Genomic DNA, 27763 nt, shown 5'->3' with positions numbered 1-27763 from the left:
TTTCCTGATAACATCTTATAGGTAATATCTCCTCAGGCTCTATTCCTGCACTGTCATCTCTCGCTTACCTGAACAAAGGCCTCTGGTCAGTTCTCTGTCAATCATCCAGGGCTCTTTTCCTTGTTCCAATAAGGAGATCACAGCCGGTTTAGAACTGGAAAGTCCTGATCACAAGAAAAGACATGGGACATGGTTATGCTGTTGGTGTCCCAGAAATCAGATCCAGTCCTTTGGTGATCAAGAGAGATGCCACTACAGGACGGATCAGAGAAAAGATGAAGGTGAAGCTTAAGCCATATCCCAACAAAGCTGCCCATTTCCAGCTCTTCCATTCCATTCCAACTCAACCATTCCTTGGGGGACAGAGAGCAGGAATTTAGCTAGTTACCTGGAATGAGTAATTCACAGTGGAGAAAGGAGACATTCCCAAGAGCAGACTCTGAACTGGGGAGACAGTCATCCTTACCCACTGAAACTAGGTTGCTGAAATTCTCCAACATCACTTCTTTGTATAAATTCATCTGACCAGAGTCCAGGCATTCCCATTCCTCCTGAGAGAAGTTTACAGACACGTCCCTGAACATCATTGACCCCTGAAAACAACACACATGCTTTCACAATGGAAGGAGAGAAGAAAATGATGGTAGTAGATGAGATGGTAGAGAACTCTACAGAAAAGGACAGATTATTAAGCAAACTGAAGGAGCTGGAGCCTATTACATCAGCCAAGACATATCTGCTATGTACAGAGGGATCTGTCTAGGAGTGTGCAAATAGAGTGGACTTTTCCAATGAGATGAAATAGCAAGCCTGCAGCTCAGTGCCTGGCCACAGTAAAGTCTGCATAAATGAGAGTCCCTTCCCATGTTCCCTTTAAGCCCTAAAAGAGGGGGAAATGTGATAAACTTTAAAAAATAAACTTTATGTTATATTTTGGAGTAAAATTTCAGAATATCAGGGAAAAACAGAACTTTTTAAAAGCTTCTGTGGATCACATTAAAAATTTTCAGAAATTGGAATGGCAATAGATGTCTCAACAGCACTATTTAAAATAAGAAAGTGAAATGATCCCTTTATTTTTTAATTAATTAATTAACTGCATGTGGGATCTAGTTCCCTGACCAGGGATCGAACCTGGGCCCCCTGTTTTGGGAGTGCAGAGTCTTAGCCACTAGAACACTAGGGAAGTCTCTAATTCCTTTAATATTACAAAGGACAATGAATTTTGACAGAGAATTCAATACTCAGTCAAAGTTAATATGAAGATTATATACCAAGCAAGATTAAATACCAAGCTAGTATGAAGATTAGCTCAAGACAATTCTAGATTCATCGAGAATGAACGTTAAATTTTCTCCTGTCCAGCTTTTCTTGGAAAGGTACTGGCTTATGTGTTCCATCAAAACTAGAGAATAAGCAAATGAAAGGTATTAGATTCAGAAGCTAGGAAACTAACATGAGAATGGTGAACGAAGTCCAGGATAATTGTAAAAGGCAAGGCCCAGAATAATATCTGGGAGCAGATCCAGAGAGTAATACCTAGGAATAGGAGGATAAAGGACTATGTGAAACTGACTATGGAGCAAACAAAGGAGTTCACGTTAAGGAAACAAAGCAGCTTAGGACCATATGTCCTCCTTTTCACAATGCAAGCTTGCATTGTGCAGGCCTGAAGTAAGCCCGAGATAGAGAACAGGCTTTAAATAAAATTTTCACATTATTACACTCAACCAGAGAGTGTAATTACTAAATAAGACTGATCTTGTGACTGAAAATAACCAAAAACTACCGAACAGTGATCAAAACAATTTTAGGGACTGCACAAGCTTTTATCCAGGGCAACAAAAAAAATTAGCCATAGAGTTGAGAGTGGAAATTTAGGGGAAAAAAAATATTCTTTTCTTTGCTTCCTATGAAGTCCTGCTTATTTCAGAGTGTTGGTTATAAGTTGATTTGGTTTTCCAGGTACACAGTCACATCATCTGCAAAAAGTAATAATCTTACACCCTCTTTTCTAATTTATAACCTAATTTTTCCTTTTGTTTAAGTGCTTTGGTTAATGCCTACAGAACAATGTTAAATAACATTGGTAATGATGTGTACCCTTGTCTTTCTCTGATTTTACTGGGAATGTTTCAGATATTTCCAGATCAAACATTACATTAGCTTCTGAAAACAAATTTCATTTTATTCCCTTTAAAATTTATTTTCCACTGCAGTATACTACCTCCCAAGAGTATTAATATTGGGCAATATCTTCAATATAGAGCTGGTGAGTGTAATTAGAGGTTGATGGGAGAGGGGAACCAGATGCTGTGTTTGGGCTTTGGCACAGGAGAATGGATTGGAAGGACTCTACTGTTTCTGAAGAAATTCAGATAGAAAGGCCTTAAGCTTATTTGAGAAGACTAATTCTCATCCTGATTTTCTTTGCCTCTGTACCAAACACACATTCTTAAAATTGAGAGTTCCAAATTTAGTTCCATGAGAACTGAATTTCAGCTCCAAATTTATACCTTGAGAAAATAGTATCCCTAATCTGACTCTTCTACCTGGGTACACTCTAATACTCAAAAAAAAAAAAACAAAAAAAACGTGATTGATAGCCTTGTGATTTGGTGAGTTCCCCAAGATGAGACATGTTGAAACATAAGTGAATAAAGATATTTTTGTTCTAGTTAGAAGGAGACTCCAAAATTCTAGCTCCCTGCCAGCCATCCACATCCTTCCTGAGATAAAGCAAAGACTTCATGTCTCATACAACTGATTTGAGGAATAAACTATAACTCATTCATGAAAAAAATATGTACCTTTGAAAAATTGTATTTACAAAGATCATTTGATGACAGAGGAGAATACTTTTTTGGCCTGGAGAATTCCACAGACAGAGGAGCCTGGCAGGCTACAGTCCATGAGGTCGCAAAGAGTCACACATGACTGAGTGACTATCACTCAAAATGGTAAATGAAGTGTAACTTGATTTTGGAAAAACAATGAAAATACACAAAAATATTAACACCAGTTATTTGAGTGGCCCTATTTTATTTTTTTCTTGGTAATTCTGTTTTTAAACTCTCTAAAATAGTCATGCTTTTAAAGTCATAATAAATATTGCATTTAAAAAGAAAAAAATTTGACAACAGAAGTGGAGCCGTTTTCCAAATAAGTAAACATTAGGTATATGGGAGTTACTGTGCTTCAGTAGCAGGCTCAACTATCCTTTTTCCATAGGAAAATCATAGGAACTTAATCATCAAATGATGTATCTATATCAAGCATTAGCTTTCAGAAGACAGAAAACAATGAGTAAATCCCAACATACCTTGGACACTGCTTGCAGAAGTTCATCATGCATTCTTGCCTTCTCTTGAGCCTCACCTGGAGAAGCGTATAACTGGGAGAGTAGAAAGTAATGGTAAGACACTGGTCAGGTCACAGGTCAGCCGCAGCCCAGCCCCATCCTCATCCTCACCCCTCAGTACACACAGGTAAAGGAGATCAGAGGAAAATGGGGTGTCCCGTCCAATCCCAGTGTCTCAGGAGAAAGCTGAGGTGACTGCTGTTGAGGACTCCAATCAAACCAAACTTCACAGAGGTTTCTTAAGAACCGAGCTCTGGAGTAACAACCGCACAGATGATCAGACTCGTACATTCCGCACGTGCGTGCATGCTAAGACGCTTCAATAGTGTCCAACTCTGTGCAATCCTATAGCCTGTAACCTACCATGCTCCTCTGTCCATGGGATTCTCCAAGCAAGAATACTGGAGTGGGCTGCCAGGCCCTCTCACGATCTTCTTGACCCAGGGATCGAACCCGCGTCTCTTAAAGTCTCCTGCATAGGCAGGCAGGTTCTTTACCACTAGCGCCACCTGGGAAGCCCATGCATTCTGCACTGTCATACTTAAGAGAACACGCACTGCACATCCGCACACAGAGAGTCAAACGTGGTAACACAGACCCAATCGCTAACTCACCACAGGACGCATAATTACACTCGCACAGTTGCAGGCACCCCACTGTCTTGGTGTTACGAGCACGTACCACCATAGGGACACACAGTCACAACGCCACAATGACAGGCATCCTATATCTGCACACGGGTCGCATAACCCCCACTTCTCACTCCATTCCGCCAGCACAGAAGCTCCGTATCGGTCTCCTGTCTCTTCAGTTTAGACCTTTCGGGTCCCCCGGGGTCCGAACCTGCAGAGTTGAACCAGGTCCCCAGGGGCCCACGATCTCTGGCCTCACGGATCTAACGGTCCCGCCAGTCGTGATGAAAATTTCGAGCTCCCGCGAGAAGAGTGACAGTCAGGCCGCTAGGCCCTCTGGGAAATGTGGTCCAGAGTTGTCCCCAAGGCCGATTCCTCTCAGCGCCCTGCCTGGACCCACCCGAAACGACTGCTCCTTCAATTCAGAGGTTAGCCAGGTCTCGGAGTTGCAATTCGCGGTATCTCAGCACGCTGGGGCTCAGCCACCCGATAGGACCTGGTTCACCCCCTCCCTCACACAGGAAGCGCCTGCTCCTTTCTGGCCGGAAGTTGACTCCGGCCGCGGGACCTTCTGGGAGGTGTTGTGTTGTGGAACGTCCGTTGGGAGGCGGGCGCAGAGGGATGGTTCGGAGTTACCCGCACCTGGCTTCCCGAGTGTCGCCTTCACCCGGCCTCCCAGACACTGCGCGCTAGATGCGCATTCGGGTGTTTCCGGCAGGTGACGCTGCCGCGTCCTCGGAGCGGGACTTTAAGGAGGGCCTGAAACATTCTTGGCTGAAGCAACGCGCGAGGCTGGCGGGGCGGAGCCTTTAAGGAGGCCCAGAGTGGAATAGTGGCAGTGCGGACTGCTCCGGGTGGGAGTACGTCCCTGGAGAGTGGTTGGAGTTCTAAGAACAAGAAACTGGTGGAGAGTTAGAGTGTGTGTGTGATTATGATGGTCTGTGGAGTTGCGATGCTGTGTGTGTGTGTGTGTGTATGAGAGAGAGGGAGAGAGAGATGGTGATGGTATGAGAATGATGAGGGGTGTGGTTATGTGGGTGTGATGGAGTAATTGTGATGGGATGTTTGTGTCATGTGATGCTTGTGATTGTGATTTATGATAACGTGCGGTGTTGTCCGTGTGATTATCAGATAGATCTACAGTGTGTGTGAATGGGATGAAGTGTTTGTGATTGTGATGTGTAGTGCTTCTTGTCTTACCTCAGTTGACTTCTGTGTCGCCTTTTGGCATAATTGGCAACCGCTTGAAAGAAATTTCTGTACCTGGTTTCACGTGGTCTTTCCTCCCCATTGGTCACTGTTTCTTAGTCTGCTTCCTAGCCCTCTTTGCACCCCGCCCCTAGCCATACTTAGCCCTGTTCTGTTACTTTCCAGTTTCCCTTGGTGATCTTTTTCAGATTTATTATTTCACCTTCCTGTGGCTTCTTTTATTATTTGTATTAGTTATTGTGATCATAGTAATGCTGCCTAACAAACCACTTTTAAACTCCGTGGCATGCAACAGCAAGCATTTATTCTCTTATTCACAGGTCTGCAGAATCTCTGTTCAGGTTATGTAGGCTGGGCTTGCCTGGAGGGCTGGGCTGCAGAATCCATTCAGACCTGCTCCACATGTGTTCTTTATGCAACTCAGGAAAAAAGGACAATGGTTACCAGGACCTGTTCTTCTCTTGGTGGATCACCAGAGTACAAGAAATCATAAAAACCTCTGCTCCCAAGTATACTAATGTTACAGATGCCTAAGCTTAACATTAATTACACCCACAGCCAGAGGGCAAGGCAAAATTAAATGGCAAAAAGTGTGAATGTCTAATCCTGTTAGAGGGGAGTGAAGAATTGGGACTAAGATTTCAATCTGCATCATTAGGAAACATGTCCCTTTATCCTGGTGAATGTCTTAGTCCACGGTTCTCTTTTGTCTGTTAATATTGTTTTTTGGGTTTTGTTACTGTATTTTCCAGGAATTTCATTTTACAACCCCTTCCCTTTATGTCTTTATACTTCAGGTCTGTCTCTTATAAAGAGCATATTGCTGGGCTTTCCCCCCTTTTATCCTGTTTGACTTATTTTAATAGGTGAGTTTAATTCATTTACATTTATTGTGGTTGCTGATAAAAATTTGCTTTATTTTCTATTATGCCTTCTTTTTTATTGTGCAGGTTTACCTTATCCCCTTTTCTCTCTCCACTGCTTTGGTTTCCTATCCTTGAATTTTTAACATGTGTGTTTATCAAAACCCAAACTAAATAAGATTTTAGAACACTTGAACTCCAAACTATCCACCCATTTTATGTTTTTCTTATCTGATATATTGCTTTCCTCTAATTTTAATTACCTGAAATTAGTAGTAATTCATTTGCCCATGATATACAGTTGACCTTTGAATCCCCTCCCCTTCTTTTGCAGTCAAAAATCCAAGTAGAACTTTACACTTGGCTCTGTGTATCCTAGATTCTGCAACTGCAAATTCAACGAACCTCAGATTGTGTAGTAGTACTATAATATGTATTGATTGAGAGCAAATCTGTGTATCAGTGCACTCATGCAGTTCAAACCCATGTTGTTCAAGGGTCCACTCTGTGTGTATGTGTGTGTATTTAAAATTATGGGAAAGTAGAGAGAACATAACAAATGACATAAATTTTGCTGTCATGATATCCTTACTCCCATGTTCATTGCAGCATTATTGAAATAGCCAAGATATGGAAACATCTTTCTATTAACAGATGAATGGATAAAGAAAATGTGGCATATACATGCATTGGAATGTTACTCAGCCTTAAGAAAGAAGTAAATCCTGCCATTTGTGACAACATGGATAAATCTTTAGGACATTATGAAATAAGTAAAGAAGCCAGTTGCAGGACAAATACTACACAGTTCTTTTTTTTTCTTTACACAGTTCTTTTATATGAGCTATCAAAAACAAAATTCTTTCATATGAGCTATCAAAAATAATCAGATTCAAAGAAACAGAGTAGAATGGTTGTTGTGAGGGGCTGGGAGAGAGGGAAATGGCGAATTGTTTTCCAGTGAGTGCAAAGTTTCTGTTATGTAAGATGAATAAATTTTGGAGACCTGTACAATATAGTACCTATATTTAAGAAATGGTATTATGCACTTTAAAATATGTTGAGAGTAGATCTCATGTTCAGCGTTCTTATTTAAAAAACTAAACAACACAAGGAAATTTTTGGAGGTGATGGATCTATTTAGTACCTTGGTCATGGTATTGGTATCACAGATACATATGTCCAGACTCATCAGGATATATACATTAAACTTGTGCAGTTTTTTGTGAATCAGTTATATCTCAGTAAAGGCAAAAAAAAAAAAAAAAACCTACAAAAATTTACTGTCTTAACCAGTTTCAAGTCTTCTTGAAACCACTTTCAAGTTCAGTAGCATTATACCCACTTTCAAGTTCAGTGGCATTATATCCACATTGCTGTGCCACCATCACTACTGTCCATCCATAGAACTCTTTTTATCTTGTGAAACAGAAACTCTGTACCTGTTAAATAATAAGTCCCTGTTCTTAACAATCCCCCAGTTGCAGGCAACCACGATTCTACTTTCTGTCTCTGTGAATTTGATGTTACCTCATTATGTACTCTGTATACAAGATCATACAGTATTTGTCCATTTGTGACTATTTTAACTTAGCATCTCCTTAAGGTTCATCCATGTTAAAGCATGTGTCAGAATTTCCATCCTTTTTAAGGCTGGATAATATTTCATTGATTGTACATACCACGTTTTGTTTATCCATTCATCTGTAAATGAACAGTTGGATTGTTTCTATCTTTTGACTTTTGCAAATAATGCTGCTACAAACATGAGTATACAAATACTGTTCAAGTGCCTGCTTTCAGTTCTTTTGGATATATATCCACAAGTGGAATTTATGGATTGTATATTAATTCTGGTCTTAATTTTGTGACTGCCATACTGTTTCCCCTAGTGGCTATACCAGTTTATCAACATATTTTCTGAGCACCTACTAACAGGAGCAAAACAGACAAAAATAAATCCCTGTTTTCATGTATTTTATATGAGGGGATGGACAACATGCATGATAAATTATATAATTTGTTAGTGATAATGGACTTCAGAAAAACATAGAAATGGTGTGAGGGATATTAGGAGTATATGCCAGGCATAATGCTTCTCAAAATTTATTATAATTGAATGTTTTCTGTTTTTATTTCTTTTCTGTCATACATAACAAGGATTAGTTTCCTCTCTTGTGTATGGTTTTTTTAACCATAGATGATAAATTAATGTCATGTGACAGTGTCACTATGACATGAATATAGTTCTCATTTCAAATGAGTATAGGAATTCTAAATTGCAACTCTTATTTACCCCAGTTGTCAAGATAGATGAGAAATGGAATAGCTGGACTTATAATGCAGCTCTCTTTCACTCCAAGTTTGGGGTTGCTGAAAATCTGAATGTTTTTTGATTCAGCTTTATATCTGTCACTGCATTAGGCCTATACCCTTATGCTCACAAAAGATATTTGAGAAGGAGATATTATGTGAACATGACTATTTTTATTCCCTTTGTTTCTAGACTCTTTGTGTTTCTATTGGTTCAACCTGAGTTGCTGAGTCTGAGTTGTCTTCCAAACTCCTGCTATCTCAGTATCTCTGGTCAGTGACTCCAGGGACTGTGAATTAGAAGCAAGGAAGTCAGTTGTTTGGGACTATATTAATTATCTATTACTGTGTAATAAGGTAACTCAAAATTTAGTGGCTTAAACAACAATAAACACATTATCTCAGCTTTTGTGGGAAGTGGGGAGGGTATTCAGACTCAGATATTTCATGAAGTTGCAGTCAGTTGTTGGCAAAGCTGCAGTCATCAGAAGGCTAATGGGGATTGGAGGATTTGCTTCCAAGATGGCTGGCAAATTGGTGTTGGTTCCTGGCACAAGCCTCTCCCTAGGGTTGGTTGAATATCTTCCTGTTATGGTAGCTGGCTTCTTTCAAAGTACAAGATCCGAAAATGTGCAAGACAGAAACAACAATGTCTTTTATGACCTAACCTTGGAAGTCACACATTGTCATTCTGCAATATCCTATTGGTTAGACAGGTCAACTCTATTCAGTATGGCAGGGGTGTATGAGAAACATGAATACCAGAAGATAGTGATCCCTGGGGGCACCTCGAAGGCTGGTTCCCATAGGGATGCAGTGAGAAGACATCAGGTAAATTGGATTTATATCATAAACCCACAGGTCCTGGCTCCACAAAGATAAGACAGATCTGTGATGTAAGGAGAAAGAAGCATGAAGAGCAGGTATCTGTTATGGAAGGAGACCTCCTGATCTGGGACCTTCCCCACCAGCTGGGGAGTCCTGAGATAGAGTGGACCCTGAAATTGCTAGATCTACACCCTATCTTAACCCCTCTGTATGGATTGTGGAAGGACTGAAGGACATCTTAACCTTCAGAGATCAACAGTAGCAGTGTGACAATGAAGCGTTTGACTCGGATGATGGAAAGGACAGGTGAGGCGGCTCAGAGGTGGGCAGAGTTTAGGAGAGAGCATGTAAAAAGAGAAGTTCAGTACACCTATCAAGAAATTACACAAGTTACTGACTGTTGTTGTGTTTTGTTTGTTTTGTTTTATAATTTTGCTGTACCAGGTCTTAGTTGAGGCATTTGGGATCTAGTTCTCTGACGAGGGATCAACCCTGGGCCCCCTGCTGTGGGACCATGGAGTCTTAGCCACTTGACCACCAGGGAAGTCCCTTTGTCAATGGTTTTTATTCACTTGACAGGTGCTTTTTAAATAGATTTTTCATGTAATTTCTATTTATCTTAACATTTAGTTTTTTTTTAAGTGCTGTTAAATATATAACTATAAACAAAAGTTTCCTGTTCCATTCCTTCCCATACCCTCTTCCCACTAGCCATCAGCAACTACTTGGAACATTTTTTTTCTGGATATTCTGGTATTCAGCTCTGCTTTCCTGAATAACATCCTCATACCGCTAATGTTTGATTTCTGTCTTAGATATTTCCTATTGACTTTTGACAGTGGAGGTGAGGATTTATCTATGTTTTCTGCCTAACCCCTTCCTCATCACCCTCTCCCCATCCTGACTCCCACCCACTCTTCTTTCCCTTCTTTATAATATGGTGTTTTGTTGGAGGTTGAAGGTTGACCAGTGTCAGGATCTATATGCATTTTCTTTTGAGGTAGTCAATTTTCCCAGCAAGAAGTCCTAGACAGATTGAGGAGTATAAGCTGGAATGCTGGGAGGCAAACAAAGGAAAAAAGTTGAGGGGAGTACCTCATCTTTCAATCTGACAACTTTCACTTAATTCCCTTATTTTCTCTACATTGCTTCAGGCCCACCTTATATTTAGTTCCTTGTTTTTCAGCCCCACCCCAATCTCCTGCTTGCAGAAGTAACTAGTGCCTCTATTCCTGAGCCTTTGAAGTGTTCTGCCATGGTTTCCCCAACCTGAAGCTCAGTTAAGCTTCACCCTTCTCTAAGTTAGAAACCAGTCATTTGTCTGCTCTCTAGCTTTCAAAATTTTGTTGACATCTCTCTCTCTCTCTTTTTTTTTTACTTTTATTTGCGTTTATTTTTTGCGGCATTTATTCCCGGGCCATAAGTTTGTGTTTCTTCAGTTTCTTCTGTGATATTTTTTTCTTCTGTGCAACATTGTCTTCTGGTTTAGGAACAATCCATTCTTTTTCAGTAAGGATCATCTCAGTGTGGCAGGGAGAGCTCATGTATGGGTTGATCCAACCGTGAGCTCTCTAAGTCCTGCGCTGCATCTTGGGGGCTTTGTTCACCTGGATGTGCTCAATGACCAGAGAATCTACATCTAACCCCTTAAGTTCAGCATTATTCTCTGCATTTTTGAGCATGTGCAGTAAAAATTCAGCACTCTTTTTGGGCCACTGACCCTGCGTCCAGCCCCACTGTTTGGCCTGTGCACACCTACCAATTCCACCTTTGTAACGACGGAATGGCACACATTGCTTCTTTAAAGTGACACCCTTCGGATACTTGGTGGCTTTTCTGATATGCATATCCTTTATGGCCTGGGCAGTTTCACGAGTGTTCTTTAAGTGAACACAAAGATTTGAACCTCTTGATTTGCATGATTTTGTGGGGTTTTCTGGGTCGAGTGAATAGCCCACCATTTTTAGAGGTCACCTGAGGCTGCTTACCGGAAAAAGAAGTGTTGACATATCTTATCTGTCAAAGTCTTCTATATTCTTTGTCCTTGTGGGATTTTCTTCTTTTGTTTCTTTCATTTTGCTTGTGTTTCAGAGAGAACAGAGATAAATACAAGTGTTCAGTCTTTGATTTCTAACCTGAAGGACCTGAATTTTTTAGGGTAAAAAATGTCAATTAAGTTATTTTAAAATGTCTTTAGAATTCTAACTGTATTTCATTTCATCATATGAATATTCCTCAGTGCCTATAACCTGTCTATGATTAAAGTCTTTCCAGATTCTTTATAGTACTTCATAAATAATTTAATCCTTAAATCTCTGTAGTATTTATTATTATGTACTTAATATGTCTCCTATTAGGAATAGAATCCTTATATCAGGATCCTATGGAAATAGATTCATTGGGCACCCTAGACTTAGCCCTCTAGAAATTCCCGTAGAATTCTATAGGATTAAATTATAAGCCATCTGTGTACATTTCAGTGTGTCTGTAGCCTGGTGGTGGTTAATATTTCTTAAAGATCTGAGGGTCATTACAGGTAATCTTGTAGCTGGTGTTGAAGATTTCTGTAGTCCTTTATCTGGAGCTTTAAAGTAAATAGGTTTTTATTTCTTTTTCCTCAGCTTGGCATTCTCCAGACTCTGCCCTTTTCCAGGAAGAAGAGGATATGGCCAGTTCTCTTGTATGTTTTAAGCATGTATTTGTTTCCTGTATTATTTTACAACGCAGTTGCAATGAGTTACCTTAACCTACCAGTAAGTTGGAAAAAAATGAGTCAAAAATCATGGTGAGGAAAAACACAGCTAGAAGATCAGAACCAGGGGAGATGTGAGATATGGCTATGCATAAACAGGTCCATACAGGGTTATAAAACTTGAGTTCAAATTTGAATATTATCTGGAGAAGCAAAAGCAAACTGAAACATAAAGTTCATCTGATAGTTTACACTGTTTTTGAGGAAAAAAACTTTTCATTGACACCCAGATCAAAAAGAAATCCAAAACAATTCCATAATTCTAATGATTTTAAGCTCAGTTTATTAAAAGTCCTTCTTGTTCATAGATTAAAAATTAGAAGTATATGGAAGAGTAATTTGACTACTTCTTTAAAATGATCTAATATTTTCTTTAGTTGAGATTTTTAAAGTTGAGCTAAAATATATACTAATATTCTATGACAAAATTTTTTGTAGTTCTGATATCCATAGCTGCTCTTTTTTTTTTTTCTTCATTTTTTTTTATGGCCTCAAAATATAACAGTATTCTTCATATTTTTACAAAATGACTCATTTTCCTCTGCTATTGATTCTTTTTGTTTCCAACTCTTTGGAATCCCTCACGCTCTTATATTTTAAATATTTTCCACTTCACTGGCTCTTTTTTTCTTAGCTCATATCTTTTCCATCTTGAAACACACAGACATACTTCTATTGACTGTATGATCATGTGGCTCATCCAGTTATTTCTTCTTTTGGCAGAGTGATTTTTCTGGGCCTAGACAGACTTGGGTTCAAATCTTGGCTGAATGACTTACTAAGTGCATGATTATGGGCAAGTTTCTTAATCTCTTTGGCCTTAGTTGTGTCATCTGTAAATGGAGATAATAATAGTACCTATACCACAGGAATACTGGGAGGGCTAAATGCACACAAGTGCTCCATAAATGATAAATATTATTAATAATTATTAGCTATATAACTTTGTTTTATTCATTGGCCTACTTTTTTAGTTTAGCATATAAAACTGATAAAAGAGAAGATGCCTTATTTGTGTTCACAAAATTAATCCTTCTCTTCAATCAACCTGCCATAAACACTGTAATAAGGCAGAAGTGTAAACAGTTTTTATAATACAGAAGTATATTGGAACTTTCCAGGTGGTCCAATAGTTAAGACTCCACCTTTCACTGTGGCAGGTGTAGGTTCAATCCCTGGTTGGGGCACTGAGGTCCCGTATGCCTCAGCATGTGGCCAAAAATTAAAAAAAAAAAAACAACTAATAATTTTTAAAAATCAGTAATTAAGAATATAGATAATTGGGTGAAGAACATGAGCAAGCAGTTGGAAAAACTGCAAGTGACCAGTAAATATTTTAAAATATCGTAAAAATGTCACAAAGAAACACTGTCAGATTTGTAGATACATTTTTTTTAGATGTATTTTGAATTCATGGGTAATCATTATCCTTTAGAGGATTCCAAATAGTTCATTGTGAATTTTCTTTAGAAAGTAAAAACCTGGAGGTAATGAATTGTGATCTACATATAGTATACTCTAAACTTTTAAAAAATTCATGTAAAATAAATAAATAATAAAAAATTTATGTAGTTCCTCTCAGATACCAGAGTCAGACGTTTTGGTCTGGATTATCAAATAGAAATGGACAGCCTATATTTCTGGGCATGCAGACCTAAATTTATTCTAGAATATGGTTAAAGTTATATTCCATGGCAGCTTTTATTTATATTTGAATAGACTACTTAGCAGGTAAAAAAATCTTCTACAGCAATAAGTATAGTAGCTTTATTGAGTACCTATTATGTACTAGTTATTTTGTTTTATAAACTTTACATAGCTTATTTCCTGTTATCATTACCAGAAGCTTGTGAAGTCGATATTATTTTAATTTTTACAGAAAAAGGAAATGAAGCACAGAGATTAAGAAACTTTTATAACTTCATGCATCAAGTGTATAATAAAGACGGGATTCAAACCCACTCAGCCTGACTCTAGGACCACACTCTTATAATACTGTACAAATGGAAATCTACTCCTGAGTGAAAGAAATGTAAATTTTACCAATTGACTGTTCATATTATTTGTCCATTATATGTTGTTAGTCCTTTTTCTACTTGAAATTAAGGAATTTTAAGAATGCCTGCTTCAGCATTAGGATTTATGTGGGTATCTTCTAATTTATCAGTTACATATTATCATGTATCTTTTGTTGTATATAAACTTTAAATTTGAATAGTTATATCTACCCTATGACAAGTATGACATACAATAAGAATTCAATCAAAATTAATATGCAACATTAATTTTTACTGTTGTTAAACTTGGGGGACATTTATTTTTACTTCCCTATATCACCAGTCCTGTATATGAGTGGTTAAATCTTATTATCTCCTTAGGAAAACATAGCACTGTTGAGTGACTGTTACATTCTATGGAGAACTTCAATCTTTGGTCACAGCATTAAGAGCTCCCGGTTTTGGTCTTATAAGCCCTGTTTGAAATGACCTGTGCCACATTAATGAAATCTTCTTTCATGAGTTGCCAATGTTGTCTTTTCTAAGATATCTTTCTTAATATTACAGTGTAGAGATAGTTTCTTTTCAAACCTTTGTTTTTTATATTTAGTCTTTGATCCACCTGGAATTTAATTTTGTAATTGATCCAAGGTAGAAATTGGCTGCTAATTATATTAGTAAAATTATTTTTGCATGTAGGGGACCAGTTGTTCCAATACTGTTTGTTAAGTACTTCGTGATGCCACTTTTATCATATACGTGCTTAATCATTTCTAGGCTATTTATTTTTTAAAGGTTTATTTATTTATTTATGGCTGCGCTGGTCCTTCATTGCTGCGCTCAGGCTTCTTAGTTGTATAGAAAGCGGGGGCTACTCTTCGTTGCGGTGCTAGGGCTTCTCATTGCAGTGGCTTCTCTTGTTGCTGAGCTCAGGCTCTGGAGCATGCAGGCTTCAGTTATTGTTGCATGTGGGCTCAGTGCATAGACTTAGTTGCTCCCTAGCATGTAGGATCTTCCCTGGACCAGGGATCAAACACATCTCCCCTCTGTTGGCAGGTGGATTCTTTACCACTGAGCCACCAGGGAAGCCCATTTCTAGGCTTTTTATTCTGTCTTTAGTCTATTTGTCTACATCTATACCAGTACTGTACTCTGTGTGTGTATATGTGTTTACATTGTTTTAATTACTTTAACTTTATAATAACCCTGTTTGATTGACAGGGATCTGCACAGTGTTCTAGTTTTTAAGAAATTTCTCAGCTACTTTGGGACCTGTGTGCTTCTCTTTGAATTTTAAAATCAGTTTATTTCCTATTTAAGGAAAAAAACCCGTTGGGATTTTAGTTGGAATTGCAAAGAATTATAGACTACAGACCTTGCTGACTTACATCTGTTAAACCCATCATAATTTGAAAATATTATAAATTGAAAATATATTTAATAAATAAAATGAAATAAAAATTTAAAAAGAAAATATATTTAATAATATTTAACACATCTAACCTTATATTTCCACAAGTTCAGCAATGGAAAGTAATCAAGACTTTATGTGAAACCACCCACTATGGATGCAAGGCTTTTTGGAAAGCCCTTTGGAATTTATTGCAAAGTTTGTGTGTAAGCAAAGAAATAAAAATGGTGGTGGTTCAGGGTACCAAATCATGTGACACATGTTTACAAAATAATTCTAGAACAGCGTCACCCCCTCCTCCACTAGTTAGACCCATTCAACACCGAGGAAGCAACGTGGAGGAGGATTGGCAAATTAATTTTAATAAGATGCCCAAGTCCAGAAGATACAAATATTTATTAGTAATGGTAGACACATTCACTGGATGAATAGAAACTTTTCCCACACAGAACAGGTCTCGGAGGTAACAAAAAACTTGCTTTAGGAGATAATCCCACATTTCGGATTATCTCAATCTATACAAAGTGATACTGGACCTGCCTTTACCTCTAAAATTACTCAACAAGTACCTGAAACCTTGGGGATAAAATATTCCCTTCAAGCATCATGGAGACCCCAACCCTTTGTGGAAAAAATGAGCAATATCTTGAAGCAAACTATAGCCAGATTCCCTCCTCCAGGGAGGAATTCGGCTATAGTTCCAAATTCCACTCCAGTATTCTTGCCTGGAGAATCCCATGGACAGAGGAGCCGGTGGGCTACAATCCATAGGGTGGCAAAGACTCAGACATGACTGAAGGGACTTAGCCTGCACATCTAACCTACCAAACATCGTAGCTTAATTTAGCCTACCTTAAGTATGCTCAGAACACTTACATTGGCTTATAGTTGTGGAAAATCATCTAACACAAAGCCTATTTTATAGTAAAGTGTTGAATATCACATGTGATTTATTGAATACTGTAGTGAAAATGAAAAACAGAATGGCTGAGTGGGTACAGAATAGTTGTAAGAGTTTATTGGTTGTTTGCTTTTGTGATCACCCGGCTGACTGGGAGCTATGGCTTGCTGCCGCTGCCCAGCATCACCTGAGAATATTCTACTACATATAGCTAACATGAGAAAAGATTAAAAATTTGAGGTATCTGCATTTTCTTCACTTTCTCTCCATTGTAAAGTTGAAAATTTGTAAGTCAAACTACTGTACATTAGGGACTATTTGTAATCAGAGAACAATTGAAACATTTTTTCTATCACAAAGATGTTTCATTTTAAGAAAATCCACTAATATAATTTATCAGATTCAAGAGAAAATATAATCAGCTTCATAGAACTGCTAATTTTTCTTAAATCAGAATGTGAGACTTTTAGGAGGATTTTTTTTTTAATTTAAATTATTTATTTATTTTACAGGAGGATATATTTATAAAATAGAAGTAAAAGGATACCTCCTTAACATGATACTTTAAAAAATTATTCTACATACATAATAAGCTAAAAGCCAGAATCATATATACTGTGGAAAATGAGACATATTCCTACTAAAGTCAGGAATGTGCAGATTGCTCATGCTACCACATTTATTTACTAAAATTCTGTATACATATAGGGCTTCCCTCATAGTTCAGTTGGTAAAGAATCTCCCTGCAATGTAGATCTGGGGTTTGATTCCTGGGTTGGGACAATCCTCTGGAGAAGGAAATGGCCACCTCCTCCAGTATTCTCACCTAGAGAATCCCATGGACAGAGGGTCCTGGCAGGCTACAGTCTGTGGGGTTGCAAGAGTTGGACATGACAGCAACTAAACCACCACCACCACTATATACCATATAGAAAAGAGAAAAAAGATAAAAGTTGGGAAGGTGCATACAGAATTATTATGTCTAGATGATACATTTATGTATGTGTGCACCTGAAGATGAAATAAGAGAATTCAAAACAGTATGGACAGAAAATTAATATGCAAAAATTAATAGCATTTCTATATATTAATACAAACCACAACCAGTTCAGAAATAAAATGGAAGCTGGGAATTCCCTGGCAGTACAATGGTTAAGACTCAGCACTTTCACTGCCATGGTCAGAATTCAGTCCCTGGTTGGAGAACTAAGGTCCTGAAAACTCTGTGATGCAGCCAAAAAATATATAAATTTTAAAAATGAATAAAATAAAATGGAAGAAAGATGTTAAGAGTAGAAATAAAATCCTAAAGGAAAAAAAGATGTATATGGGAGAAAGAAACCTTTAAAACATTGCTGAGACCTAGAAGAGGATTTGGGTAAATTTTTAATATATACTTTTTAAAAATAAAATCATCATTGTTAAATCAATATGAATTCTCTTTAATCTTCAGATTTATTGAAATCTCAGATATTCTAAATACGCGTTTTAGAATAAGATAGTTTTGTTCAAGCTGAGTGTAGAAGACATTTGGAAAATAAAAATGTATATAATATCCAAGAAAAAAAAAAGAAAAAATACTGTGTGTTATGCTCCAAGTTTTAGAAAGAATAACATTTATTTAATATTTGTATAACTTTAAGGAAAAAATATCCTTTTACAAAAAGTTGCCAGTCAGCATATACACCATAGAATTGACATGTAATTACCTTTATGCCTTCACTGTAAACTTTATTTTTTAAAAAGATTTATCATCTTAACTATCTTAAAAATGAAGAAGGAGACTGCTGTGATTACCAGCAGGACCTCTCGGAAGTGTTAAGATCTCCTGTTAGGGCTAGGGTGATTCTCATCTTTTTCTTGGTTGTGTCTGATAGGAAAAGGAACAAAAATTTAATGACACAAACTAAATTTATGTTTTTTGACAGTCCCCTTTGTTCCTTGCTCCAAATATGGAATTCTTGGCATATATACATGTAAAGAGCATCAATATTTTAGGAAAATAGACTTTGTTATAAAACACTGATTCATCATTGTATAGAGTTAGAAATTAACCCATATTTACTTTTGTTGTTTTACAGTTTCTGTCAGGTCTTTTTTGATATGAAATTTATCCTCATACACTAGTTAGTGGGAAAGATGTTCTAATGGTAATTTACTAGAGGTAGTGGAAAATACAGTTGTTATTGTTGTTCCCTATATTTTTAATGGTTCATATTCCATGAAAAGTGAAAGTGTTAGTCACTCAGTCATGTCCGACTCTTTGCGACCTTATGGACCATAGCCTGCCAGGCTCCTCTATCCTTGGAATTCTCTAGGCAAGAATACTGAAGTGGGTAGCCATTCCTTCTCCAGGGGATCTTCCTGGCCCAGGGATGGAACCCGGATCTCCTGCATTACAGGTGCATTCTTTACTGTCTGAGCCACCAAGGAAGCCCAATAAGGGTTATTTATTCCTGGAACATTTATTAAATGGTTACTGGGTGCCAGGCTCGGTTCTGAGTTTTTCACATTTTTTTGGTTTCGTTTAGTCCTCATAACAACCCTTTGAGGAAAATGCCACTTTACAGATGAGGTTCAAATTTGGCTATTTGTTGAGTTTACACAATTAGTTAAAAAAAGAAAAAAGAAAAATAATTTTGGCTATGCCGAGAGTCTTACGGGAATCTTAGTTCCCTGATCAGGGATTGAACCTGGGCCAAGGCAGTGAAAGGACCAAGTCCTAACCACTGGACTTTCAGGGAATTCCCAGACAATTAATAAATTTTAAGGCCAGGATTTGAACTCATGATGTCAGATTCTACAGCCTGTTGACCAGTAAAAATATCTAAATCCAGTTTCATTTTGAGAGCTTAGTTCTTTGAGAAATTTTCAATCAAGTATGTATTAAATCAGGTTTCTTTTCAGCTTTTCTGCTGCTTTTCTGAGTAGAACAGCAGGTCTTTATTCTTATGCAGGTTGACTTTGTGGACTTTGGGCTCTGCTTTGGGCTGCAGATCACCTGGTCTTGACACAGGCTGTGGGATGGGCTCCCAGCTCCTCCAGGTTGTGTTCATTCAGGTGAATGGGCAGCAGCTTCCTGGGGCAAGCTCTTCACTTGCCCGATCACTGGAGTACAAGGACCAAGTCAAAGGGTGTGTTAAAATACAAAATTCAACTTGAGTACATTTTGAAGATCTTACTGGCTTTATTCCATGATTCATGAATCAGAAAACTTCCAATCTAGCAGATATACAGGAACTTTGAGGAGCTATACCAAGTTAATTTTACATACAGAGGGAGCGGGGCAAGGAAGTTACAGTAGCAAAAAGCAGATTGGTTCTGGCCCGATAACTTTCCTTTAGGGGATGATAGGATCTATCAGACAGATTACTTCACTAGTGATCATCAGGTGATTTCTGCGTGACTAGTTTAATAGTCCAGTTCTAGGAGAGGCTGAAACTAATTAAGTCTCAGTTTGGTGACATGAGGCTTAGCATAAGTGACTCCATTTTGGGCCTGTTGTCTTGTTCTTAACAGATGTAAGCATTTTTCTCATGAAAAAGTATTGGGTTTTGTCAAGTGCTTTTTCTGCAGCTGTTGAGATGGTCATATGAATTTGTTCTTTGTTCTGTCCATATTGTGTATTACATTAGTTTATTTTCAGATGTTAAATCAGTATTGCATTCCTGGGATAAATCCCACTTAGTAATGGTTTGTAACTATATATATATATATATATATATATATATATATATATATATATATGTATAGTTTGCTTTTAAAAAGCAGTTTCAAGTTCACAGCAAAGTTGAGAGGAAGGTACAGAGGTTCTCCATATACCCCTTGCCTCCACATGTGCATAGCCTCCCCCATTATCAACATCCCCCATCAGAGTGGTACAGTTGTTACAATTGATGGTCCTATATTGACATATCATGATCACCCAATGTCCAATAGTTTACATTCAGACTCACTCTTGGTGTTGTACAATCTATGGATTTGGACAAATGTAGGTACCTGTATATATGTGTGTGTGTGTATATATATGGGGGCTTCCCTGGTAGCTCGGTTGGTAAAGAATGGTGTGTGTGTATATATATATATCTGCCTGCAGTGCAGGAGACCAGGGTTTGATCCCTTGGTCCGGAATATCTCCTGGAGAGGGGAATGGCAACCCACTCCAGGATTCTTGTCTGGAAAATTCCCTTGACAGAGGAGCCTGGTGTGCTACAGTTTATGGGTCACCAAGGGTCGGAAATGACTGAGCAACTAACGTATACACACACATATGCATGTATCCATCATTACAGTATCATACAGAATATTTTCACTGACCTAAAAATCCTCTGTGCTCTGTCTACTCATTTCTTTCCTCTTCTCCAACCCCTGGTATCCACTAATCTTTTTACTATTTCTATAGTTTTGCCTTTTCCACAGTGTCACATAGTGGAATCATACTGTAGATAGCCTTTTCAGGTCAGCTTCTTTCACTTAGTTACATGCATTTAATATTCCTCCATGTCTTTTCATGGCTTGATAGCACATTTCTTTTTAGCACTGAGTAATATTCCTTTATCTGGGTGTACCACCATTTATTTACCCATTTACCTTCTGTCTTTATTACTTCCCTACTATTCCCATGTCCTCTTTCTTATTAGATCACACAACTGCTTGGACAGTTTCTGAGCCTGTGAATCATATCTGTGTCACCTCTGTCACAGCCCAGTGCAAATCGGTGACAACTGTTTTCAGCTCCCTGCAAAATAAATGATGAATTAATAAGTTTGCTGATTCAGTATAACACACTCCTACAGGGTATTTCTATTATGGTATATTTTCCCCCACAGTATAAATACAAAATTAAGTATTTAGAAATTAGAAAACTTGATAAATGGTATCTGATCCCTGGATACTACTAAATGAGTTCTTGCATGTTTTGACCACAGTGTTTAGCTTTGATGACTTCAAATTGTGTTTTAACAGGAAACAGTGACATTTAAGGATGTGGCCGTGGACCTCACCCAGGAGGAATGGCAGCAAATGAAACCTGCTCAGAGGAACTTGTACCGTGATGTGATGCTGGAGAACTACAGCAACCTAGTCACAGTGGGTAAGGGTAGCTTTGCAGTCTTACACAGAATTCTGTCTTTGAAATATGTGAAGATTTCAACTTGCCGTATGTCTTTAACTAGCATTTCCTTTCTTCATATGATTGTATGTGCTAGTCTTTAGAGTAAATGCTAATTATTTTGTGTCACTGTGAAAGTTCCCCCATCATCTTTCATAGGCCCTCAAGTCCCCAGGACTCAACCCAAGATCTGGATGGTTGTCTCCAGCATTAACATTCAAATCCTTTGCTGTCTCTCAAAATAGGTTGTCAAGTCACCAAACCAGATGTGATCTTCAAGTTGGAGCAGGAAGAGGAGCCATGGGTGGTAGAAGAAGAACTGCTTGGGAGGCACTGTTCAGGTGAATAAGTGAAAAGGCAGGTCTGAATGAGAAAGCCACATAGCAGTTGTTCAGGAGGTTGATACCATTTCACATTTTCCAAGATTTGCTTAAGTCTTCTAGAATGACAGAAGATATGAATGCCTTGAATTATGGTGACACTTCTACATACTATTCTTATGTTGCAGCTCTCTTCCTTTTTTCAAATTTTAACTACTAAAACTTCCTAGCTCATTTATAGCCTTACTTTCAGGATTAGTGTCCCTTTCTATGATCCTTAAGCTTTCTCATTCCTTTGTATTCACAGGTTTTCTTTTTTTGTGTGTTCACTATTTGAGTTAAATTTCCTTTCATTTCTTTTCTTCATTCTATTTTGAAAAGCTTCAGATTTCTTTTGTAACAATAACTCACACTTTCTGTTGTACTTCACAGCTCTCACAATATAGCTTTGAAAGTCTCTGACTTACAACTTGTTACCTCCTCCTTGCTTATTCACACCTTTCATTCCTTTAATTTTTTTGAAATATAAAAAATGCACCCTTGGTTGAAAAATATTAACAATCCAAAAGGTAATATTAAAAAGTGAGTCTCTCTTACCCTTCACACTCAGTCCCTTTCTTTTCCAAGTACCCTTTTTTTTCAGAGTTGTGCTGACTATTCTTATTTATTTCACCATATGAATTTTATTTTTTAATCTATTTTTTGTTTATTTGTTTTTTATTTTAAGGTGGAAGAGTTTATTGAAGGAATTATGGAATTTTTTTTTTTTTTGGTCTGTGCTGGGTCTTTGTTGTTATGTGGGTTTTCCTCTAATTTCAGCGAGCAGGGGCTTGCTTCTCTTCTTTGGTGTACACGGGCTTCTCATTGACCACAATGAGGTCTCTTGTTGCCGAGCATGGGCTCTAGGGCACTCAGGCTTCAGTAGCTGTGGCTTTTGGACTCTAGAGCACAGTCTCAATAGTTGTGACGCACGGGTTTAGTTGCTCAACAGCATGTGGGATTTTCTCAGATCAGGGATCCAACCCCATATCTTCTGCATTGGCAGGTGGATTCTGTACCAACTGAGCCACCAAGGAAGCCCCTTCACTGTATGAATTTTAGATTTAACTATCTATTTCCAGAGAAAAGCCTGTTGGATTTTTTTCCTGGGAATGTGTTAGAGGTATAAATGAACTTTCAGAGAACTGACATCTTTATAGTGTCAAGGTTTTCTATCCAAGAACATGTTCTCTGTCTTTGTTCAGATCTGCCTGTTTTGTATCCTTCAGAAATGCTTTCCAAGGTTTCCTTTATACCTTTTGTAAATCTCTTGCTAAGTTTATACCTAAGTAATAGATGAGAAAAAAAGCAGTGCTAACGGAATTGGAAAGGACCCTATAAAACCATCTTTAATTACAGATGATAAGATGATATCCCTTAAAACACAAGAGAATCAACTTCAACAAACTTTAAGAGAATTCAGTGATATGGTCAGGTATCAAATTAACAAGTAAAAATCAGTTGTTTTCATGTATACTTCAATAACCAAGTAGAAGATATAAGGAAAAGCAAACCACATTAATAGTTGTAACAATATAGATAAAATACTATTCTGGACATGGGCATAAAATAATAAAAAAAAAAAAAAAGTCCTGTCTTCAGGGAGCTTATAATTTAGTGGGAACTAGAGTTCCTGAGATTTTGAAATTAAGAAAATATCTTTTTAAAAAAACCTTTATATTTAGTTGATAGTTGGCTATGTAGAAAATTCTTAGGCCATACTGTCTTCTCTAGAGGTTTTTATAGACAGTTTCCTGAAGACTTTAGATAGTCCTCTACTGCTTCTTGAATTTGAGTGTTGCTTGGAGAAATCTGAAGCCTGATTGTTTTCCTTCATACATGACTTGATTTGTTTGTCTGGATGCCCATAGGTTTGTTTTTCTTTAAAGCTTTAGAACTTTATGAGGCTTATTGATCAGTCAATATCAGTTTTTCCTTTCAGCTTGTATATTCATATTTTTTGGTTCTTGTGGTGTCATATAGATCTGAATAACTGTCATTACTCATCTTTGAATAAGGATATTTTCTGCTGGACCCACTGTTTACTGACGAAGTATCGGAGATTGTCTAGAAAATTACTCTGAGCTAGTAGGAAGCCTCTGTTGCTTGTATCGACTTCCTCTGTCATACAGAGTTTTGTGTTAAGAGTTGGTTTGCCCTTTACTTCTTCTGAATCAGAGATTGTCAGTTGCATGATTTCTCTAACACTCAGTTTCTCTTCTACCTTCCTATGTCAATATCCTGCTTATACAAGAATAATAGCTATTTGCATCTCTGCAGAATTTGCATCTATTTAGCTCTGTCTTTCCTACCTTTTGACAGGGCCAGAACAAGATAATTATGTTCCACCAGGCAGTCTTAACACATCCACATTCCATTGTTGTGAAAAATGACTCATTCATTCTGTCCACAGAGTGTGCCTTCTGTTTTGGAGAACTGTTCACCATGCTTTCTATCTGAGACAAGAAAAACAGCCACTGTCTCTTGGTTTCTTTCCCACCTATTTCTGTCTATCCTCTGACTTTCCTTATACTTTGGAATTGGAGTTTAGCTGCCTTTTGGTATAATTTAAGACATATTTCATTTTCTGTTTATTCTTCATGTCTGCAGAGAGGAGAGAAGATAGAGATGTTTAATTCCACCATGTTGAAACAGGAGATTCTCTTCTGTATTTGATCCTATGGATCACCCTTCTTGGAAATGTCTTCTTTACTCTTCTCTATAGGATTCTGATTTCTCCTCCATTTGTTTATTTTTTTCTTATTCCCTTATGAACTGTGTTTTACATAATTCCTCTTCTCCAGCCCTCAAGAACATTATTGAAACTAGTTTTAAATTACATATGGACTCCTTTTTCCTTTATGTATCTTCATGATGTAGATGTGTTCCTGCCTTCAAATCAGTATATAACTCCAGACTTGAAATTCATCCTCTTTTTTTTCAGCCCCACTCTTCTCCCTGCCTTTCAAGTACCTAAATCCTCCATTTGTGTGTGTGTGTGTGTGTGTGTGTGTGTGTGTGTGTGTGTGCATGTGTGTGTATGTGTTCATGCTGCGTGGCATGCAGGATCTTAGTTCCCTGACCAGGGATCGAACTTGCACCCCCTGCAGTGGAAGTACAGAGTCTTAACCACTGAACTGCCAGGGAAGTCCCCCCACTGTAGCAAATTTCTGAAATGTTATCAATAGAGCAGTAGGAGAAATATTCAAAAGTAATAATTTTTGGTCCTCCATTTTAGAAGTTTGGAAAGTTGATGAACAGATCAAGAAGCAACAGGAAACCCTTGTGAGAAATGTCACATCCATCTCCAAGAAAACTCTGATTAAGGAAAATGTCCTTAAGTATAAAAATGTTGCAAAAGTATTTCCTCTGGACTCAGACATTGTTACTTCAAGACAAAAGTTCTATGAATGTGACTCACTTGATAAGGATTTTGAACATAGTTTAGACTTATTTAGTTATGAGAAAGGCTTTATGAAAAAGAAAAGTTATGAATGTAATAAGTATGGGAAACCATTTTACCATTGCTCATCCCATGTCATAACCCCCTTTAAGTGTAATCAGTGTGGACAGGACTTTAATCATAGATTTGACCTCATCAGACATGAGAGAACTCATGCTGGAGAGAAACCCTATGAATGTAAGGAATGTGGAAAAGCTTTCAGTAGGAAGGAAAATCTTATTACACATCAAAAAATTCATACTGGGGAAAAACCATATAAGTGTAATGAATGTGGAAAAGCTTTCATTCAGATGTCAAACCTTATTAGACACCAGAGAATTCATACTGGAGAGAAACCTTATGCATGTAAGGATTGTTGGAAAGCTTTCAGTCAGAAATCAAATCTCATTGAACATGAGAGAATTCATACTGGAGAAAAACCCTATGAATGTAAGGAATGTGGAAAAGCCTTCAGCCAGAAGCAAAATCTTATTGAGCATGAGAAAATTCATACTGGTGAGAAACCTTATGCATGTAATGAATGTGGTAGAGCTTTTTCTCGGATGTCATCTGTTAATCTACATATGAGAAGTCACACAGGGGAGAAACCCTATAAATGTAATAAATGTGGAAAAGCCTTCTCTCAATGCTCAGTATTTATTATACATATGAGAAGTCATACAGGTGAGAAACCCTATGTATGTAGTGAATGTGGAAAAGCATTCTCTCAAAGTTCATCCCTTACTGTACACATGAGAAATCATACAGCTGAGAAACCCTATGAATGTAATGAATGTGGAAAAGCCTTCAGCCGGAAAGAAAATCTCATTACACATCAGAAAATTCATACCGGAGAAAAACCTTATGAATGTAATGAATGTGGGAAAGCTTTTATTCAGATGTCAAACCTCATCCGACACCAGAGAATTCATACTGGTGAAAAACCCTATGCATGTACAGTATGTGGGAAAGCCTTTAGTCAGAAATCAAATCTCACGGAACATGAAAAAATTCATACTGGAGAGAAACCCTATCATTGTAATCAATGTGGAAAAGCTTTCAGTCAGAGACAAAACCTCCTTGAACATGAAAAAATTCATACTGGAGAGAAACCATTTAAATGTAATGAGTGCGGTAAAGCTTTTTCTCGAATCTCATCCCTTACTCTTCATGTTAGAAGTCATACAGGGGAGAAACCGTATGAATGTAATAAATGTGGAAAAGCCTTCTCTCAATGCTCATTACTTATTATACATATGAGAATTCACACTGGTGAGAAACCCTATGAATGTAATGAATGTGGAAAAGCATTCTCTCAAAGAGCATCCCTTTCTATACATAAGAGGGGTCATACAGGTGAGAAACGCCGAGTGTACTAAATGAATAAGACTTTTTTAAAAATTCAACCCAAGCTTTACTTAGCTTTAAGATATCTTGGCATAATCTAAAAAAATGTGCAAGATTCTTATGAAAAAATTGTAAAGCTTTATTGAAGGGCAAAAGATTTGCGTAAACGAGAGAACGTAGATGGAAAAACCCAATGGTATAAAATGTCAGTTCTTCCCAACTTAATCTATAGACCTACTAGAGTTCCAAACATCTAACAGGAATTTTTTAGGATCTTTATAAAATGATTCTAAACCTCATATGAAATAAAAGTCTATGGATTGCTGAGATAATACTGAAAAAGAACAGAGAGGACATACCTTCTACCATATACTACGTGTATAGTGAAGTTATGGTCATTTAATAGTGTGTAATATTAGTACATTAATATGTAGGTAGAAAAGTTTTACAGAATAGAGTGCCTAGAAATAAACCCGTGAATATATGTGAACTTGTTGTGTATTAGGCATGACATCATGAATCAGTAGGAGGAATAGCCTAGTCAATAAAAACAGTTGGAGTACTTGAATCTCCATACTGGGGAAAATAAAATTACATACAACCTTGCAACATATAAAGAAACAGAATTCCAGAGGATTTGAACACTAAAATGTGAACAACCAAACTCTGAACTTCTTGGAAGGAAATAACAGGATGTTGTTTGTGACTTTGAGGCAGGGAAACATTTTTTAAAAGGACCCTGTAGTTTCTCTTCTGGATATACATCCTAAAGAAATTCACAACTATGCATAAGAAATATATATTATCTAAATAGAAAACAACCTATATATTGAAGGGATAATAGATAAATAAGATGTGATATTAAAATAATAGAATAGTATACAGCAGTTAAAAGTAATGAACTTGGTCTATATTGTGTAACATGGGTTGTTACCTAAAATAATGTTGAGTGGAAAAAAATTAAGATCTAGATGAAACATACTGTAAAAATACACTCATGTAAATTGGAGTGAAATCATTCACAAAGAATAGAACTATGTTTTTATTACTGAAATATGTATGTAAAACTATTTTAAATGGATTAAAAAGAACACATATCAAGTTATTGATAGTGTTGTCTCTGGCAGGAGATTAGGATTCAGGGTGTTGATTGAAGGGGGCTTTTAGCTTTACTTGTAATTTTTATGCCTTAAAAAGAGATGAATAGCATATAAAATAAATCTTAAAAGTTAATGATA

General features: G+C 37.4%; 2 protein-coding genes and 1 non-coding gene across 23 annotated transcripts in view; 1 reads left to right on the top strand and 2 right to left on the bottom strand.

Moving 5' to 3' along the window:
• Nucleotides 1–4513, bottom strand: part of ZNF829 (zinc finger protein 829) — a 12752-nt gene extending 8239 nt beyond the window's left edge. The window contains exons 1-5 of one of the 7 annotated variants that reach the window (XM_061139166.1): nt 4205–4248; nt 3487–3614; nt 3323–3394; nt 467–593; nt 69–164 (exon numbers count right to left, since the gene is read on the bottom strand). In XM_061139166.1, coding sequence (XP_060995149.1) covers nt 69–164; nt 467–593; nt 3323–3355 — 256 coding nt within the window. In that variant the 5' untranslated portion in view covers nt 3356–3394; nt 3487–3614; nt 4205–4248. The other 6 variants (XM_061139163.1, XM_061139164.1, XM_061139165.1 and 3 more) reach the window with 6 other exon arrangements.
• On the top strand, nt 4278–27763 carry ZNF568 (zinc finger protein 568). 15 transcript variants are annotated; one of them, XM_061139125.1, is made up of 8 exons: nt 4402–4421; nt 6000–6068; nt 8572–8735; nt 9240–9512; nt 11828–11886; nt 21233–21359; nt 21623–21718; nt 24975–27763. In XM_061139125.1, exons 4-8 carry the CDS (start codon nt 9479–9481, stop codon nt 26555–26557), a joined length of 1899 nt encoding a protein of 632 aa, XP_060995108.1. In that variant the 5' UTR covers nt 4402–4421; nt 6000–6068; nt 8572–8735; nt 9240–9478; the 3' UTR covers nt 26558–27763. The 15 variants fall into 15 exon arrangements, with proteins under 15 accessions (XP_060995103.1, XP_060995102.1, XP_060995114.1 ...); XM_061139124.1 differs by lacking the exon at nt 4402–4421 and adding an exon at nt 4577–4711; XM_061139122.1 differs by lacking the exon at nt 4402–4421 and adding an exon at nt 4596–4847.
• Nucleotides 14321–14447, bottom strand: LOC133055326 (small nucleolar RNA SNORA25). The gene has a single exon (XR_009692615.1). It is a non-coding gene; the product is annotated as a small nucleolar RNA SNORA25 (small nucleolar RNA).

This window comes from Dama dama, chromosome 4, assembly GCF_033118175.1.
Source record: "Dama dama isolate Ldn47 chromosome 4, ASM3311817v1, whole genome shotgun sequence".
Classification (NCBI taxonomy): Eukaryota; Metazoa; Chordata; class Mammalia; order Artiodactyla; family Cervidae; genus Dama; species Dama dama.
Note: the sequence above shows the minus strand (reverse complement) of the source record. Positions and strands in the feature narration are given on the sequence as shown.

Excerpts from the sequence above, each read along its gene's own strand:
- ZNF568 (XM_061139120.1), top strand. The coding sequence starts at position 4,278 with ATGAAAATTTCGAGCTCCCGCGAGAAGAGTGACAGTCAGGCCGCTAGG. Across the intron at positions 4,422-21,232 it reads ACTGCTCCTTCAATTCAGAG|GAAACAGTGACATTTAAGGA; the intron begins GTTAGCCAGGTC and ends GTGTTTTAACAG. Across the intron at positions 21,360-21,622 it reads CAGCAACCTAGTCACAGTGG|GTTGTCAAGTCACCAAACCA; the intron begins GTAAGGGTAGCT and ends CTCTCAAAATAG.